Source organism: Microtus pennsylvanicus, chromosome 7 (assembly GCF_037038515.1).
Source record: "Microtus pennsylvanicus isolate mMicPen1 chromosome 7, mMicPen1.hap1, whole genome shotgun sequence".
NCBI lineage: Eukaryota > Metazoa > Chordata > Mammalia > Rodentia > Cricetidae > Microtus > Microtus pennsylvanicus.
Genome location: NC_134585.1, coordinates 29645793 through 29660402, shown reverse-complemented (window position 1 = coordinate 29660402; position 14610 = coordinate 29645793). Strand labels below are relative to the sequence as shown.

Genomic DNA, 14610 nt, shown 5'->3' with positions numbered 1-14610 from the left:
AAAAGGAGTGGCCTAGAGATGTGGAGAAAAGCCTATGCTCAGAAGCACCGGGCCATGAGGTTTGTGGACTCACGATAGTTGACACGGTGTGTACCTCACCCACATTTTTATGGCGTGGGCTTTACTCATTCAAGCTGTTTGCTGTATGTAACCAAGGTGGGAAGACTTTCCAATCTTTTTTTCTGGTCAACTGGCTCCTTTCATCTGGTCCTCTTGGTGCGGCTCTTTCAGTTCCCGTTCTCCTGACACTCTAGTCCAAGTTCTGTTGACCCTGTCGCTCAGGTCATCAGAGCAGAGTGTGATAGAGCAAAAGTGAGCAAGGAGGGTGCTAAGGTCCCACAGTCTCACAGGGGGCCTTCCAGGGACGTGCAGGAGGCAAACTACAGCACCAGCAGGGAAGTGTGTCAACAAGAATGCTCTGCTTCCATGGAAATTACTTGGCACCGGCTTTGAGTTGGCGCTCGTTCCTAAGGACTCCGGGTGCTGTTGGGCTCCACCCACCATGGTAGATCCCCAGTTCCATTTTCTCAGATGCAGAAGTCTTCTTGAAGTCACAGACTGCGTAATGTAGTTGACTTCTGGCTTAATTTCATTATGTAAAAACAATACAAAGCCTCTAGTCTTCTTTCTCTTGCTGTGGCAAACATGACTGAAAGCATGGGGTGGAGAGGATATTTCCGTTTATAGGACATCATATATGTGGTGGAGAGGATATTTCCGTCTATAGGACATCATATATGGGGTGGAGAGGATATTTCCGTCTATAGGACATCATATATGGGGTGGAGAGGATATTTCCGTCTATAGGACATCATATATGTGGTGGAGAGGATATTTCCGTCTATAGGACATCATATATGGGGTGGAGAGGATATTTCCGTCTATAGGACATCATATATGGGGTGGAGAGGATATTTCCGTCTATAGGACATCATATATGTGGTGGAGAGGATATTTCCGTCTATAGGACATCATATATGTGGTGGAGAGGATATTTCCGTCTATAGGACATCATATATGTGGTGGAGAGGATATTTCCGTCTATAGGACATCATATATGTGGTGGAGAGGATATTTCCGTCTATAGGACATCATATATGTGGTGGAGAGGATATTTCCGTCTATAGGACATCATATATGTGGTGGAGAGGATATTTCCGTCTATAGGACATCATATATGTGGTGGAGAGGATATTTCCGTCTATAGGACATCATATATGGGGTGGAGAGGATATTTCCGTCTATAGGACATCATATATGGGGTGGAGAGGATATTTCCGTCTATAGGACATCATATATGGGGTGGAGAGGATATTTCCGTCTATAGGACATCATATATGGGGTGGAGAGGATATTTCCGTCTATAGGACATCATATATGGGGTGGAGAGGATATTTCCGTTTATAGGACATCATATATGGGGTGGAGAGGATATTTCCGTTTATAGGACATCATATATGGGGTGGAGAGGATATTTCCGTCTATAGGACATCATATATGGGGTGGAGAGGATATTTCCGTCTATAGGACATCATATAGGGCAGCAGTTCTCAACCTGTGGGTCTCAACCTCTTCGGGGGCCACATATGAGCTATCCGGCATATCAGAGATTCACACTACAATTCATAACAGTAGCAAAATTACAGTTATGAAGTAGCAGCAAAATAATTTCCTGGCCGGGGGTGGTCACCACAACATGTACTAAGGGGTTGCAGCCTAAGCACGGTTGAGAAGCACTGCCCTGGAGGAAGCCTGTGCAGTAATTCAAGCCACTCATATTATCTGGGCTGCATAATTCAGTAACAAATAGTACTCTTTACAGTGCTGCTTAGTTCTTTTATTAACCCCTGGGGTGCGATGCACAGGACAGTTCTCTGAGGTGTCCTGGCAAACACGCGCTTTCTTTAGTAGATCCATATTCTTCTGGATTGCTTGGATTCCTTCTCTAGCTTCTGGCGGGTTACTCAGTTTCTTGACTTAAGGTTGCATGAAGTACCCTATACTTTCATTGTCTAATCTTTTGTGTGTGCCCTATCTTCCACTGTCTCCCTCTTTTAAGGTGGTGTTTGTTCACATTTAGGGCACACTGGATGACCCAGGTTAATCTGTCCTAGTTAGGGTCAGCTGTCAACTTGACACATTTGAAAGAGTCTCAGTTGGAGGTTGCCCAGATCACATTGGCAGTCTGTGGGGGAATTATTGATTCTTTATGAATACCAGAACACCCATTCCACTATAGATGGTGCCATCCCTGGGTAGGTGATCTGGTCCTGGGCCGTAAAAGAAAGCAAGTTGAAAGCAAGTAGCATTCCTGTATGGTTCCTGCCTCTAGGTTTGTGCCTCACATTCTTGCCTTGACTTCCCTAAATGGTGGGTTATAACATGAAAATGTAAGATGAAATAAACCCTTTCATCAAATTGTCTTTGGTTCCCTCACCATCATCCAGAAGAGACTGTCCTTACTGTGTATAATAGTCATTTATGAAAGGCTCTGTAACAGAGGCAGATGGAGAAAACCTTCTTTAAAAAATGGAGTGTATCTTGTGTGGGGCATATAGAATGTGCTTTGGATTAGAGATCATTTGTAGTCTGTCTGCTACATAGCCACAATCCATGAGTTTGAACATGAAAGGGTGCAGTGAGTCCTTCGAGCTTTATAGCAAGCAATCTATTGACAGACCGTCACTCTCCACCCTAACAGTGGTGAGCTCTGCTGGTTTGGATATCTCAGATCCCAGGGTGGCAGAGCAAAGGTTGAACTGAATTAGAGGATAAGACCACAATCTGGACATTGACATTGTGGATAAGATTATTCTACGAGCTGGTGTAATAGGTTCTAATCACAAAGAAGAAATTGAGTTCACATACAACCAGGAAAAAGGACTACATCTGGAGAATGGGCCTTGGGGAGGCTGGGAAGGGAAAGCACTTGCCTTGAAAACCCAAGGAATTCTCTCTCTCTCTCTCTCTCTCTCTCTCTCTCTCTCTCTCTCACACACACACACACACACACACACACACACACACACACACACAAACACAGACTTTCTGAGTTTGTAACTTCTTGGTGATGAAGCAAAGACGGATGGTTCCCTGGGCTCACTCCTTAGTGAGTTCCAGGCCACTGAGAGTCTATGTCACAGGAAAGGATGGCCTCTGAGGAATAGCATCCTAGGTTATCATCTGGTCTTCACATGTTTATGTGCACGTGTGTGAAACACACGCCCAGGAACATGCACACAGACATACAAACCTAATGAAAGCAGAAGTGTTGGAGAATCATGCCTTTCCTGAACAAAGGCCTGCATCACTCAATGAACTGAGTTCCATACAAGCATATGGAACTTTGTCTGAGGTCAACTGAAGAACAAGCTATGAAAGGAGCGATAGATATGCCCTCACATTTACTTACAGAAGTAGTCATTGCTAACTTTCCCATTTTGTTTATTATACACACGTGCTTATTTACAGATGATAACGACCTTCTCCTTATGTCTTCCTCAAAACATAATTTTATACATATGTATTTGGAGTTTGACTTTAGTTTGGTGATGAGGTGAAAGACAATTCAAACTGACCAAATAAGATTTTAGCATGTGCTATAAAACATACTTAAAAAGAATTTGAATCCTGTATTACGAGCGCAGAACATGAAATAAAAGACATAACTAGATAATGCACTTGGCAGCTTTGTAGACCAAAGATGGCCAGTGGCGGTTATCAGTTGTCCTTGGCTCCAGTGAGATTCCTCTTTCCCCTCCTGTGGTGCTGCAGCTGGTACCCAGCCCTTTCACCTTTGTACAATGGTGTGGTGGTGAGCTTGGCCAACAGGTGGCGCTGTGAGCAAGTGTCTGAGCCAGGGTGTGCATCTAGCTCTCTTGCTTCACCCAAGTGAGGCAGCCTTGAGAGCAGAGCCTTTAGTGATTCTTCGTCTCCAGTGGCTTTCAGTAGCACCATGCAGGCCACACAGTTTACTGACATGCCAGCTATTTTCCCAGTTAGCTCCAGCCTCCAATTATGCCCAGAAAGTAGATCCAAGCAATTTCCACAGGCATCCCATTGGTGGCTTCCCAGTGAGTTTGTCACTGCTCCTGATGAGTGAAATATGCAAGAGAAAGACAATGAATGAATAAATGAATGCCAAACAAACAAATTATAAATGTTTTAATCTGAAAGAAGAAATAGAATATAAATTATAAATGTTTTAATCTGAAAGAAGAAATAGAAATAAAATATAGTCGTCTATGTAGCAAGTTCAAGGAAATCTGCAAAAGCATTGCCCTAAAACTAACAAAGAAAGTGAGGTAAAGTTGCAGAGCACTGCATGCAGCTTTAGGCGTGGGTGCAATCGGAGCTCAAAACCACAGTGACAACTGGGTCGAGAGAAAGTGACAAAAACAGGCACTTCATGGGAGTGCATCAGAGATAGCAAATGTTCAATTTTGCTGCTGCTCCTCCAAAATTGGCAGTTTTGATGTTCATAGCTGCTCATGTGATGATTATTATACTGGGTGGTTTGTGTGTCAGCTTGACACAGCTGGAGTCATCAGAGAGGAGGAGCCTCACTGGGGAAATGCCTCCTTGAGATCCGGCTGTAAGGCATTTTATCAATTAGTGATCAATAGGGGAGGGCCCAGCCCTTTATGGGTGGTGCCATGCCTGGGCTGGAGGACCTGGGTTTTATTTTTAAAAAAAGCAGACTGAGCAAGCCCCATGGGAAGCAAGCCACTATGCAGGACCCCTCCATGGCTTTCTGAATCAGCTCCTGCCTCCAGGATCCTGCCTTGTTTGAGATCCTGTCCTGGCTTCCTTCGGTGATGAACAGCAAGGCTGAAGTGTGAGCCTGATAAACCTTTTCCTACAAACCTTTTTTTTTCAGTCATGGTGTTTTGTCACAGCAATAGAAGCCCTGACTAACACAACTATACACCTGATAGCTGTGAAAGATGAGGCGATGTCCCTCCCCCTGCCAGGAAGAAAGCTGACTTCCTGTTTAGAAGAGGATCCTGGATCCCCACGACAGTAAGCTGCTCAGTTGTGAGCCATCCACGGCATGCATAGCACCCACCGGAGGCTGCTGCATCACTGACAAGCCATGTGGAGGGATGCAGTACAAACAGACGCGTTCATTCTTCTGGCTGCGCTGTGAAGAAGCCTCTTTTATCTCTGACCCTGTGGTCTCATGTTTTCTGCTGCCACCTACGAAGTTATAGCAGGCTAGTTTTAATTGATTTTGTTTTATTTTTTTTTTTTTTGAGGCAGGATCTCCTGTAGCCCAGACTGGCCACTAACTCATCATCCTCCTGTTTTTACTTCTCAGGTATTAGGAAGGCAGACACTACCAGACCAGGATTTCTAACCAAGTTTTTAGTAATTATATGATCAAATTAAAGAGACTACAGGCACCTGCACACTGAGCCCTGCAAAATGTTGGAAAGAAATAATTTAAAAGACCAAAATAAATAACGTATGTAGAATTATGATGACAGAAGATTGAACATTATAATAGCCATTCTTCAATTTTTGAAGTTTTTTTTTTAATCATTTGCCTCTGTGTGTATGAACACATGAGTTTAAGTACCTGTGGATCCCATACGAAGGGGGTCAGATTCCCTGGAGCCGGAATTTCAGGCAGTTGGGAACCTCCTGACAAGGGTACTGGAAAACAAACTTGGTCTCTCTCAAAAACTAGTTCAGGCTCTTAAAGGACGAGCAGTCCCTCCAACACCTACAGTAGCCATTATTGTTTAGGGCATACCACATCCACACTTGATTTTATTAAAGTTGCAAAGATTTTATCTAGATTTGGCAGGATCTGCCACTATTGGTGGGTATGCAGAGTGGCAAAACCAGCTTGGGAAGAAATTTGAAATTTCTTAAGAAGTTCAAGTTACACTAGCCCACTAGAGCATGTGGCTCTGAAGGGACACTGGCCACTTGAGCACGTGGCTCTGGCAGGTTTTGCCCTTCTCCTCATTCCCATTGCCTTGCTGAAAACCATTAGATTACACTCCTAAAGCTAGCCACCAAGCTACTCCCTTATTTGGCCAATTCCTCCTTCCAAGACTGACTATCAAGATCTAGCTATCAAATGCAAAATCCAAGAATCAGAAGCCCCCTTTGACTCACCTAATTAACATGCCCAGCTAAAATTAAACTCCTTATCTTAAAAGAGTTTCCTTTTTTACCTTTATAAACCACCATTTTCCTATGAGCCACACCTGTCTCCTCTCTATCCAGAGGCTTTGTCTAGTCCCCCTATGACAAACAATCGTTTATCCCTCTCCATTGCCCTTTTTCTCTCCTCTCCCTTGTTCCCGTCCTCTTCTCCCTCTTCCTCTGTCTCCCATCTTTGTCCCTTATCTCTGCCTTTTGTGGAGCAAATAAATCTTTGTGCTGAGAACATGCTTGTAGGCTATCTTGAACTGACATCAGGGTTCCCTACACTTACCTCATGACATACTACTATACCTTAATGTGTTTACTTTATCAAGGTGTGCACACAAGAGTGCGCACATAAACAAGGCTTCATGTAAACACATGTCCATACAATCCTTATCTGTATTAGGTCTATATTGGAAGCAACCGAACTATCCATCAGCAAGTGAATAGATGAACAAAGGTTGTAGACCTGTAAAACTGAGTGTTGTTAACAATAAAAATCATTAACTCTGAATTCCTATAACAGCATGGATGTGTCAACATAGTTATACTGAGTAAAGAAGCCAGATCAAAAAGAATACATGTCCTCTGCTTCCGTTCATTTAAACAACAACAATAACAACAAAATTAAACAAAAAACCAGAGGGCTTCTGGACTCTGCTCTAGCACATTAAGAGCTTGGAAGTTCCATTTTCATTCCTGCAACAAAAGGAGGAAACAGGCACAATGAAGATAGGCAGCTTCTCGTAGCTTTATCAGAGAAGTGTGTCACAGGGCAATCCACCACCTGGAAATCTTGAGAAAGCCTGACAGGATTGCAGCCAAGCTTTGTGGGTACAGAAGCTGCTGCAGTGACTGTGTAGCATGACTACTTCCATGATGATTTGATGAAGCACTGGAGGCTGAACCCAGTCAACTACCTAGGACCAGTGCGGTTCGGGATCTTGAGGACTTACTGCCACCTCTTTACTAGACCAGCATAATTCCTGTGTGCGTTCTAAATACTGACCCTTAAGTTCAGATAAGTGAAGCTCCCAACCCTCGCCAAAGAAGCTTCTTTTTGCAACAAAGATCATTAAAGAAAGCCACATCTGACTAAAATACAGATAACAACTGACCCAATAGTCTATCTATAGCCCAGCTCCTGCTGAGGGGTCACTGAAGAAAGGGTGTGGAAAGATTTAGGAGCCAGAGGACCAGGGAATCTGATGTGAGATTGTGTATCCTAGAACTGACAAGAAAGCCCTATGACACCTCATCATACTTCAAAAATATGGCTTCCTGAATAACGACAATCATAACAGATATGCTAACATGGAATGGGGAGTTCTCAGCCCTGGACAAAGAACTACAGGCAAGTAAGGGATGCTGAGAGCAGGAGAAAGGGTCTCCCCAAGATGAGAACCCCATAGTCGGTTATCTAACATGAAGTGCTCATCACTAAAATCATGTACATGGATGTGCAATCAACACTGAATAGATTCAGCAGTTATTCAAGAAGTGGCAGCCAGGAATTTGAGAGGGACTGTGATAGGGAAACATAGAATGTGTTGGAGGGAAGAAGAGGAATGGGGGAAGTGGTGCAATATTTTAAAAAGAAAGGAAGGAAGAAAGAGAGAGGGAGGGAAAGGAAATTAATAAGAGGCAGTGGGGAGGGAGCAAGTATGTATGCAGGGAAGGGGAGCTAGTGCATAGCATATAAATAGTTAAAGGGGAATAATGGAGCTGGAGGTGTTAAACTGGGTAGGGGATGGGAGAGCAGGGTAGAGGATGGGATAGAGAGAGGGACAACTAACACCAAAGATCTTTCAAAAAAGACATTATGACTTTAGAAGCTTCCTAAAATATACATAAATATAGAAAGAGTTTAAATAAAATTACCCTATAAAAGGGCAACAGTTCCCTTACCACACACAACAGGCTAACAAATAAAAAAATCCAGTGCCAGGAATGGGTGAGCTATTGGAATAACCCTCAATTCGACGGAGAATAGTATGAATTACTGAAGTGGATGTCTAGAACCCTTGCTGGAGTTGTGTTCGAATGTAAAAATCTCCACTGATCCCAGCAAGCAATAGGATGCGATATTCGCTGATGACCAGCAGATGGCAGTGCTCAAGTCAAGGCTAGTCAAAATCAGCAAGATTGACAGTTAAGGAATTGCTGAGCGATCCCTTCCAGATTCATGCCTGGTGTTCGAGATGCAGCAAGACAAAACCAGAGCCAGGGGTTTGCCCCTGAAGAGTTTATTTGTTGTTGTTTTATCATAACAATCAGTGAAGAGTACATAAAATGCATATGATGTGGTCGTGGTTGAACAGGAGAAACCAAGGTCTCCTTGCAAGTACTTAGTCCCATTAATAAAAGAATTTTAAAATTTAATCAGAGAAATAGTCAAGGACAATTTAATTAAAATTTCAGAGGAAAACACTAAAACAAGCAAGCTGAAGTTTTCGGCATCTTCTGGAGCGGGGATAGGGTGTAGAGAAAAACGCTTTTAAGATAGGCATGGAGAAATTGCAAGAAAGCCCAAAGCAGTCTGAAGCCTTAAGCTGGTGTTTGAGAAAGATTAAGAAAGAAAAAGGGAAATGATGCTCACACTGAGTTCAGAGGACACCTGACTCCAGGTGAAGGACTTCACTGTGGACACATGGTTAGACATACACACCGTCTATTAAAAAGTAAAAAGCACGCCAGAGAAGGGGAAGCAGAGAATGTGAACACAGGAACCCAGAGAAACATTGGAGCACGAGGCATACAGTCCTTCCAGGACCTTTCCAGGGCACTTCCCTCTTCCCCTTGTATTCTGATGGCTTTCTCATGCATACTCCTTTCTTTAAATGAAGCCCAGGGGACAAACTGTCTTTCTCTGCAAACTGATTTCCATCAAATAGTAACTTCAGTTTTAGACTCCAGGGCCTATTCTACCACAGTGGAGAGGGGGAGGATATTGCACAAGATGCCTTAACTGTGCCACTACTGTACCCATTGACATATCTTGCCAGGCTAGTTATTGCTGTCGTTTGCAGGGTTCACAGTAAGGAGTAACAATAGCTGCGTTCTGCTTGGGCCCATAGGCCAGCAGGAAGCCATGCCAGCTGTTGTTACAAACCTGGCCAAGAACCCGTGGCTAGGGAGCTCATGGGCTCTAGAGTGAGCATACTGCTGTTACAAAATGCAAGGAACTACCCTCTCGATTCTTATTTCTATATGAATAGATGAGCATATAGCTCTCAAACCGCATCAGGGAAGCTTCTCCTTGCAGTAAATGGCCGCTAACACAGAGACCCACAACCAGTTTCAGCGCTGAGAGTGACAGCAGGGTTCGACCCTAAAGGGAATATCTGTATCACAAACCCCTCCTCCCAAAGCTTGGGGATCATTGAGGAAGACTGTAAGAGCCGGAGGTGGTGAGTGACTGAATGCAAGGAGACAGTGTCTGTGGACACACTGGGGGGGGGGCACTTGTACATATGAGCTCTCAGCCATTGGGACAGCATACATAATCCTTCAGCAAAGAGAGAGAGTTTCCTTCCTGTCATGCAAGGATCCCTGTGGTCACGTGACCCCACCTGGCTAAGGGAGCATACTGACAGATCAGGCAGCAACTGCAGTGTCTGTGTTTATGTTTACTTGGTCACACTTCAACTGGATGCGTGTAAAGTGTAGAAAAGAATCAAAGCAGATATTTGAAGCAGTAATGATCTAAGGATGCTTAAAGGAACAAGTCACTGGCTTAGAAAAAACAAGACTGTAGGTGTAGAGACTATGGTTTAAGGGTGAAAGAAATAATGAAAGGATGCTTATTATCATTAATTGTTATTCTTTCAGTTCTGCTGCCATGCCTATAAATGATTTTTTTGATGGCATTTGAACGGATGAGTTATGAACCTAAACCAAGCCTAGGTTTCCTCTTCCCTGGATGTCCACAAGTAATTAAGACGTTAATTACAAATCCCATTGTTTTTGAGAGCTCTTTGTGGCTCCTGGGAGTGGTGATCAACATTTTCAGGGGCCTCTCACATTTCTCGAGGTTATGGTGCCCATTTTAGACTAGGAGGGACCTGTTCAGACACTCAAGAGAAGGCCAGAACCCAATGGCTTCCTTGTGGCTCCTTGTTCTCTCTTGTATGGATTACCCAACAGCGAGGATGATAATCCCAGCCTGCTCCTGCCTGGTTAGTCTCTTTATAGTCAGGGGAAGGTCAGCTATTTTTTGATCCCCACGGGAGAAGAAAGCTTCTCAATCAGTATCTTAAAATAGCCAGCCATTCTCAGCTGCTGGGTTGGAGCCCCTCCAGGGAGAGCAAAGGGACGGGGTGGAAATGAGAAGCCTCCACAGCTCGAGCGAGGACCTGCTCCTGAGGTCTCCCCGGCTCAAGAGTGGCATTCTTTCTTTGCTGTTGTTATTGAGAAGTTGACTGTTTACAATTTGTTCTTCTATTTGAAAGGAAACTAGTCAATTGGAAAATGAGACTAAATGTTGCCATTTTCTTTGGGGCCCTCTTCGGAGCCTTGGGGGTTTTGCTGTTTTTGGTCGCTTTTGGATCGGATTATTGGCTTCTCGCGACTGAAGTGGGCAGGTGTTCAGGTGAACAGAATGTGCGTTTCTTCTTCAAAATTTCTCCATTAAGGGCAGCCTTGGGCACCGTCTTGAAGAGAAGTCGGGGGTGGGGTATCTATTTCTTCACAGGGAGCTCTGTAGGGATCTAGTGGTCATCATTATTGGAGATCTCAGGTATTAAGGCATAGCAGACTTGATTTTACTCTTGGGGTTGACTGCAGGACACTTGTTTTCTGTGCAGATAGAGAACATCACTTTTCACCACGAAGGATTCTTCTGGAGGTGCTGGTTCAGTGGCATCGTAGAAGAGAACAACTCCAACATCTGGAAGTTCTGGTACAGTAAGTGCAGCCAGCCTTGTTCTACCCCTTTTATCTGAGACATAAGCAAGCAACTTCTTATTTAGTACCTGTCCCATTCAAGTGGATTGGATTCCTAAATGTGCAGTCTCAGTATGATGTCACCAAAAGGGTCACGAACAGAATCCTTTACAGGAGAAATGTCTCTAGCAATAACTTCTCTTCCTTCATAAAAGGAAGAGTCTGAATAATAATAAAACAGGAGTGCCTGCTGTTTCTCTGCCCATATTTAACATATACTGCCTCTAATTTAAAAAAAAAGCAGATTTTTGTCCATGGTAGTTTCTTTTCAAGTGTCTATTATTGGTATGTTTCAAATCAGTGTTTTGGAAACTCATTTGGCTATAAACTGAAATTTCAAATACAAAAGCCCAGAAATAGAGGTATTATTTTATATTCATAGCTTACAAGTTTTTTTAATCTATTTTTTTATAATGAAACTTAATTACCAGTGGTAGCAGATGAAAGCCGCCTTAGTTGGGCTTCACCCAAGTTTGTAGGCAATATCAAGAAATGCTTTCCTTTTATGTCTGTGTTCTTCTAGGGAAATGTAAAGTTCCCCTTTGAAGTCCAGGAACTTGAAGAGTATGGTGCTTTCCTTGAGCTGTGCTTCTTCTGCTGAATTTATCTTTGAGAAACAATTCATTGGCTATAACTAGCAGCCTCTTTATTATCTTCTAAATGAAAGAACTAGTCAGCCTAACGTCAGCCTAAAGCCTAGGGAGGGTTGAGATTATTGTCTTATTTTCCAATCCTCCTGTCACCCCCCCACCCCTTGCTCTTTTTGTGTCCTGCAACTTGTCACCAGATTGTTTAGGTCTCCCGTGACTTCATCCCTTTCTTAGATAGTCTGTCATCTTGACCCCTGTTAGGATACAGACTCAGACTTTGAAATCTAAATACACATGGAACAATTGACGCTTTCATAGGCTTTAAAAGTGGTTCTCTCAAATGCGGATATTTTGTTTGAATTCTTAATTTTAATGTTCCCTCATTTGTATCGTTTCCCTAACATTGGGGGTGTAGAGGAGAGTGTTCGTCTGAACTCGTCAAGGTCAAACCTAACTTTGCTACATTCCTGAGACAACCGTGTTTGCATATCTCCTGTGTGCCGGGCATCGTGTTGGTAGGAAGAATCTGTGAAAACAGGGACAGCACTTTGCCTGTAGTCTAGGTCTCGTGGGAACTTGTGTTCCTCCCATTGAATTCTAGTTGTTTTTGAAAACCCTCCTTCCAAGTTCCCCATGTTTTCCAGCAGAGTGTGCGTCTCTGGCAGCTCTCTGGGCTTGTCGGTGGGTAGCAGTTTTGTTTTGCTTCTGTGTCCCTGGTTCCTGGGTTCCTGTTCCATTAGGCATGAGTCATCTCTGAATCTTCAGTAATGGACAACATTCCTGTGCCTTTCTCCCTAGCCAATCAGCCGCCATCCAAGAACTGCACACACGCGTACCTGTCTCCGTACCCCTTCATGAGGGGTGAGCACAACTCTACCTCCTACGATTCTGCTATTAGTAAGTATCCCTGAGCCCTGGCTGCAAAAGTTTTACAAACAATTAAAAATAATATGACATCTGTGATTATAATGCGTCATCTGATATTAACTTGCTAAATATAAAGCACTAATATTTTAACACACCATTTGTACATTTAATTAGAATACAGCTTTGATTTAAAATTGGAGCTATTGTGGTTCACTCAAGATTCAGGCTAATCATTTAAAATGTGGTTTTGAACTGGAAGACAGTGATGTTTACCAGGAAGAGCTGCTTCCTAGATAGGTATTGTAGTATGCATCCTACTTAAATTTTCTTCTGTAATTGTTACACATGAAATGTGATTATACTACCTTGTTCATAGAAAGTGACTTAATTCTGTTGGGAATGTTTGACCATCAACAGAATTAACTGGAAATCATATTAAAAACATTGTTTTTGATAATCAAATGAAGGATGGGTACCAACTATCAGTACTTGGAAGTGTCAAATGTACTGTTCTGAAAAGGAATCCTAATTTGTGTAATGTTTTGTATTAAATAATATTAACCACAGTTCTATAGAGCAGAACCAATTACATATCTATCTCTTCCTGTATGCTTGGTGGATTGGTTCCAGAAACTCCCATAGAAATCTAATTCCTAAGGTATTGAAATCTCACATATAGTGTGGTATATAATTTGCTTATAACCTGGTCACTTCAGTCTTTATACTTTAGGCCATGTCTATATTTTTTATAATACCCAATAAATATTCAACTGCTATTTAAATACTTGCTATGCTGTATCATTTATTGACTGATAAGAATAAGATGTGTGGGCATGGTTGGTAGGGGCATATTGCTTTTCTGAGTATTTACAGCTCACAACTTGAGGAAGGAGATATATATATCTCCTTAATATAACTTAAAATAACTTAGGGTCATTACATTATTATGAGTATCATCATTATCATTAACAGGTTAAGATCCTTTAGTGAGAGAGGCATTACAGACACCATCTATTCAAAACTTATGAACCTTAAGGAGATACTGGAGAATAGAAGTATAAAGTATCGTCATATGTACAAAATAATTAGGCTGGAGATGGAGAGTAAATGCATGTCATGGAAATCCCACTGCAATTATGCTTAGAATTATTATGTAGCATCACGTGTAATTATTGTGCCAGTAATTTGGATCCAGTGACAAAATTATATCCAACTTTTAAAAAAATCACTAAACTCTTGCTTGGCATCCATATGTAACTCTGTATCCACTTTAAGCAAATTTATTGAACACTGAGTAAGAATGGCTAAGTTGAACAACGATATGTTCTAGAACAGAAATAAGATATACGTTTCATTTCTTCTCGTAATGATGAACAAGAGAATGGCCTAGATTTCCTGAACAGCAGCCAACCTGACTTTGGTGTTTGTGTTTTCTAGTTGATGAGACTTGTCTTCCCCAGACCCCATAGCTATTTTGTAGGCAGCTCTATGTAGCTTCAGAATTAACAGGTATTACAGTCATTTTCAGTAAATTGGAGGAGATATTGTTTATAAAATTTGAAACATCATGGCCTGGAAAATTGTTAATATGAGTTTCCACTCACCCGAGCTTTTGGAAGGACGCTTGGTCAGTGTTGCCTTGTGTGTGCGGCGCATGCTCGCACAGCGGGCCGTTGGCGGAACCAACACCAAGCCCCACGTCTCTGACTTCTGTTTCGCTGCTTAGGGTGATGAGCCATGAGACTGCGTTTGGTAGCACTCCTCTGTACTCGGGAGGCAGAGGAACCCGAGACTAGTCTGGATGACACAGCCAGTCCCCATCTCAGAGGGACAAAAAGAGAATCAAACGAGCAGCAGTAAGAATGTGTGCTTGCTTCTTCTTCCTCTGACCTGAACCTGGGTATACATTTAGCTCTAATTCAGTGTTTCCTTTAAATACTTTTTAGCTCTCAAAGACATAGTCTGAGAATCATTCATTCTCAAATTTATGTAACAGAACAATTGCCCACGTTTGGTGAGGTTGGCTTAATTCTCAGTGTTCGAAACA

General features: G+C 42.6%; 1 protein-coding gene across 1 annotated transcript in view; it reads left to right on the top strand.

Moving 5' to 3' along the window:
• The first annotated feature begins 10468 nt into the window (after nucleotides 1-10468).
• Tmem182 (transmembrane protein 182) overlaps nucleotides 10469-14610 on the top strand; it is a 39246-nt gene continuing 35104 nt past the window's right edge. The window contains exons 1-3 of the mRNA XM_075980283.1: nucleotides 10469-10764; nucleotides 10968-11067; nucleotides 12495-12593. Coding sequence (XP_075836398.1) covers nucleotides 10633-10764; nucleotides 10968-11067; nucleotides 12495-12593 — 331 coding nt within the window. The 5' untranslated portion in view covers nucleotides 10469-10632. The remainder of the gene's footprint in view (nucleotides 10765-10967; nucleotides 11068-12494; nucleotides 12594-14610) is intronic.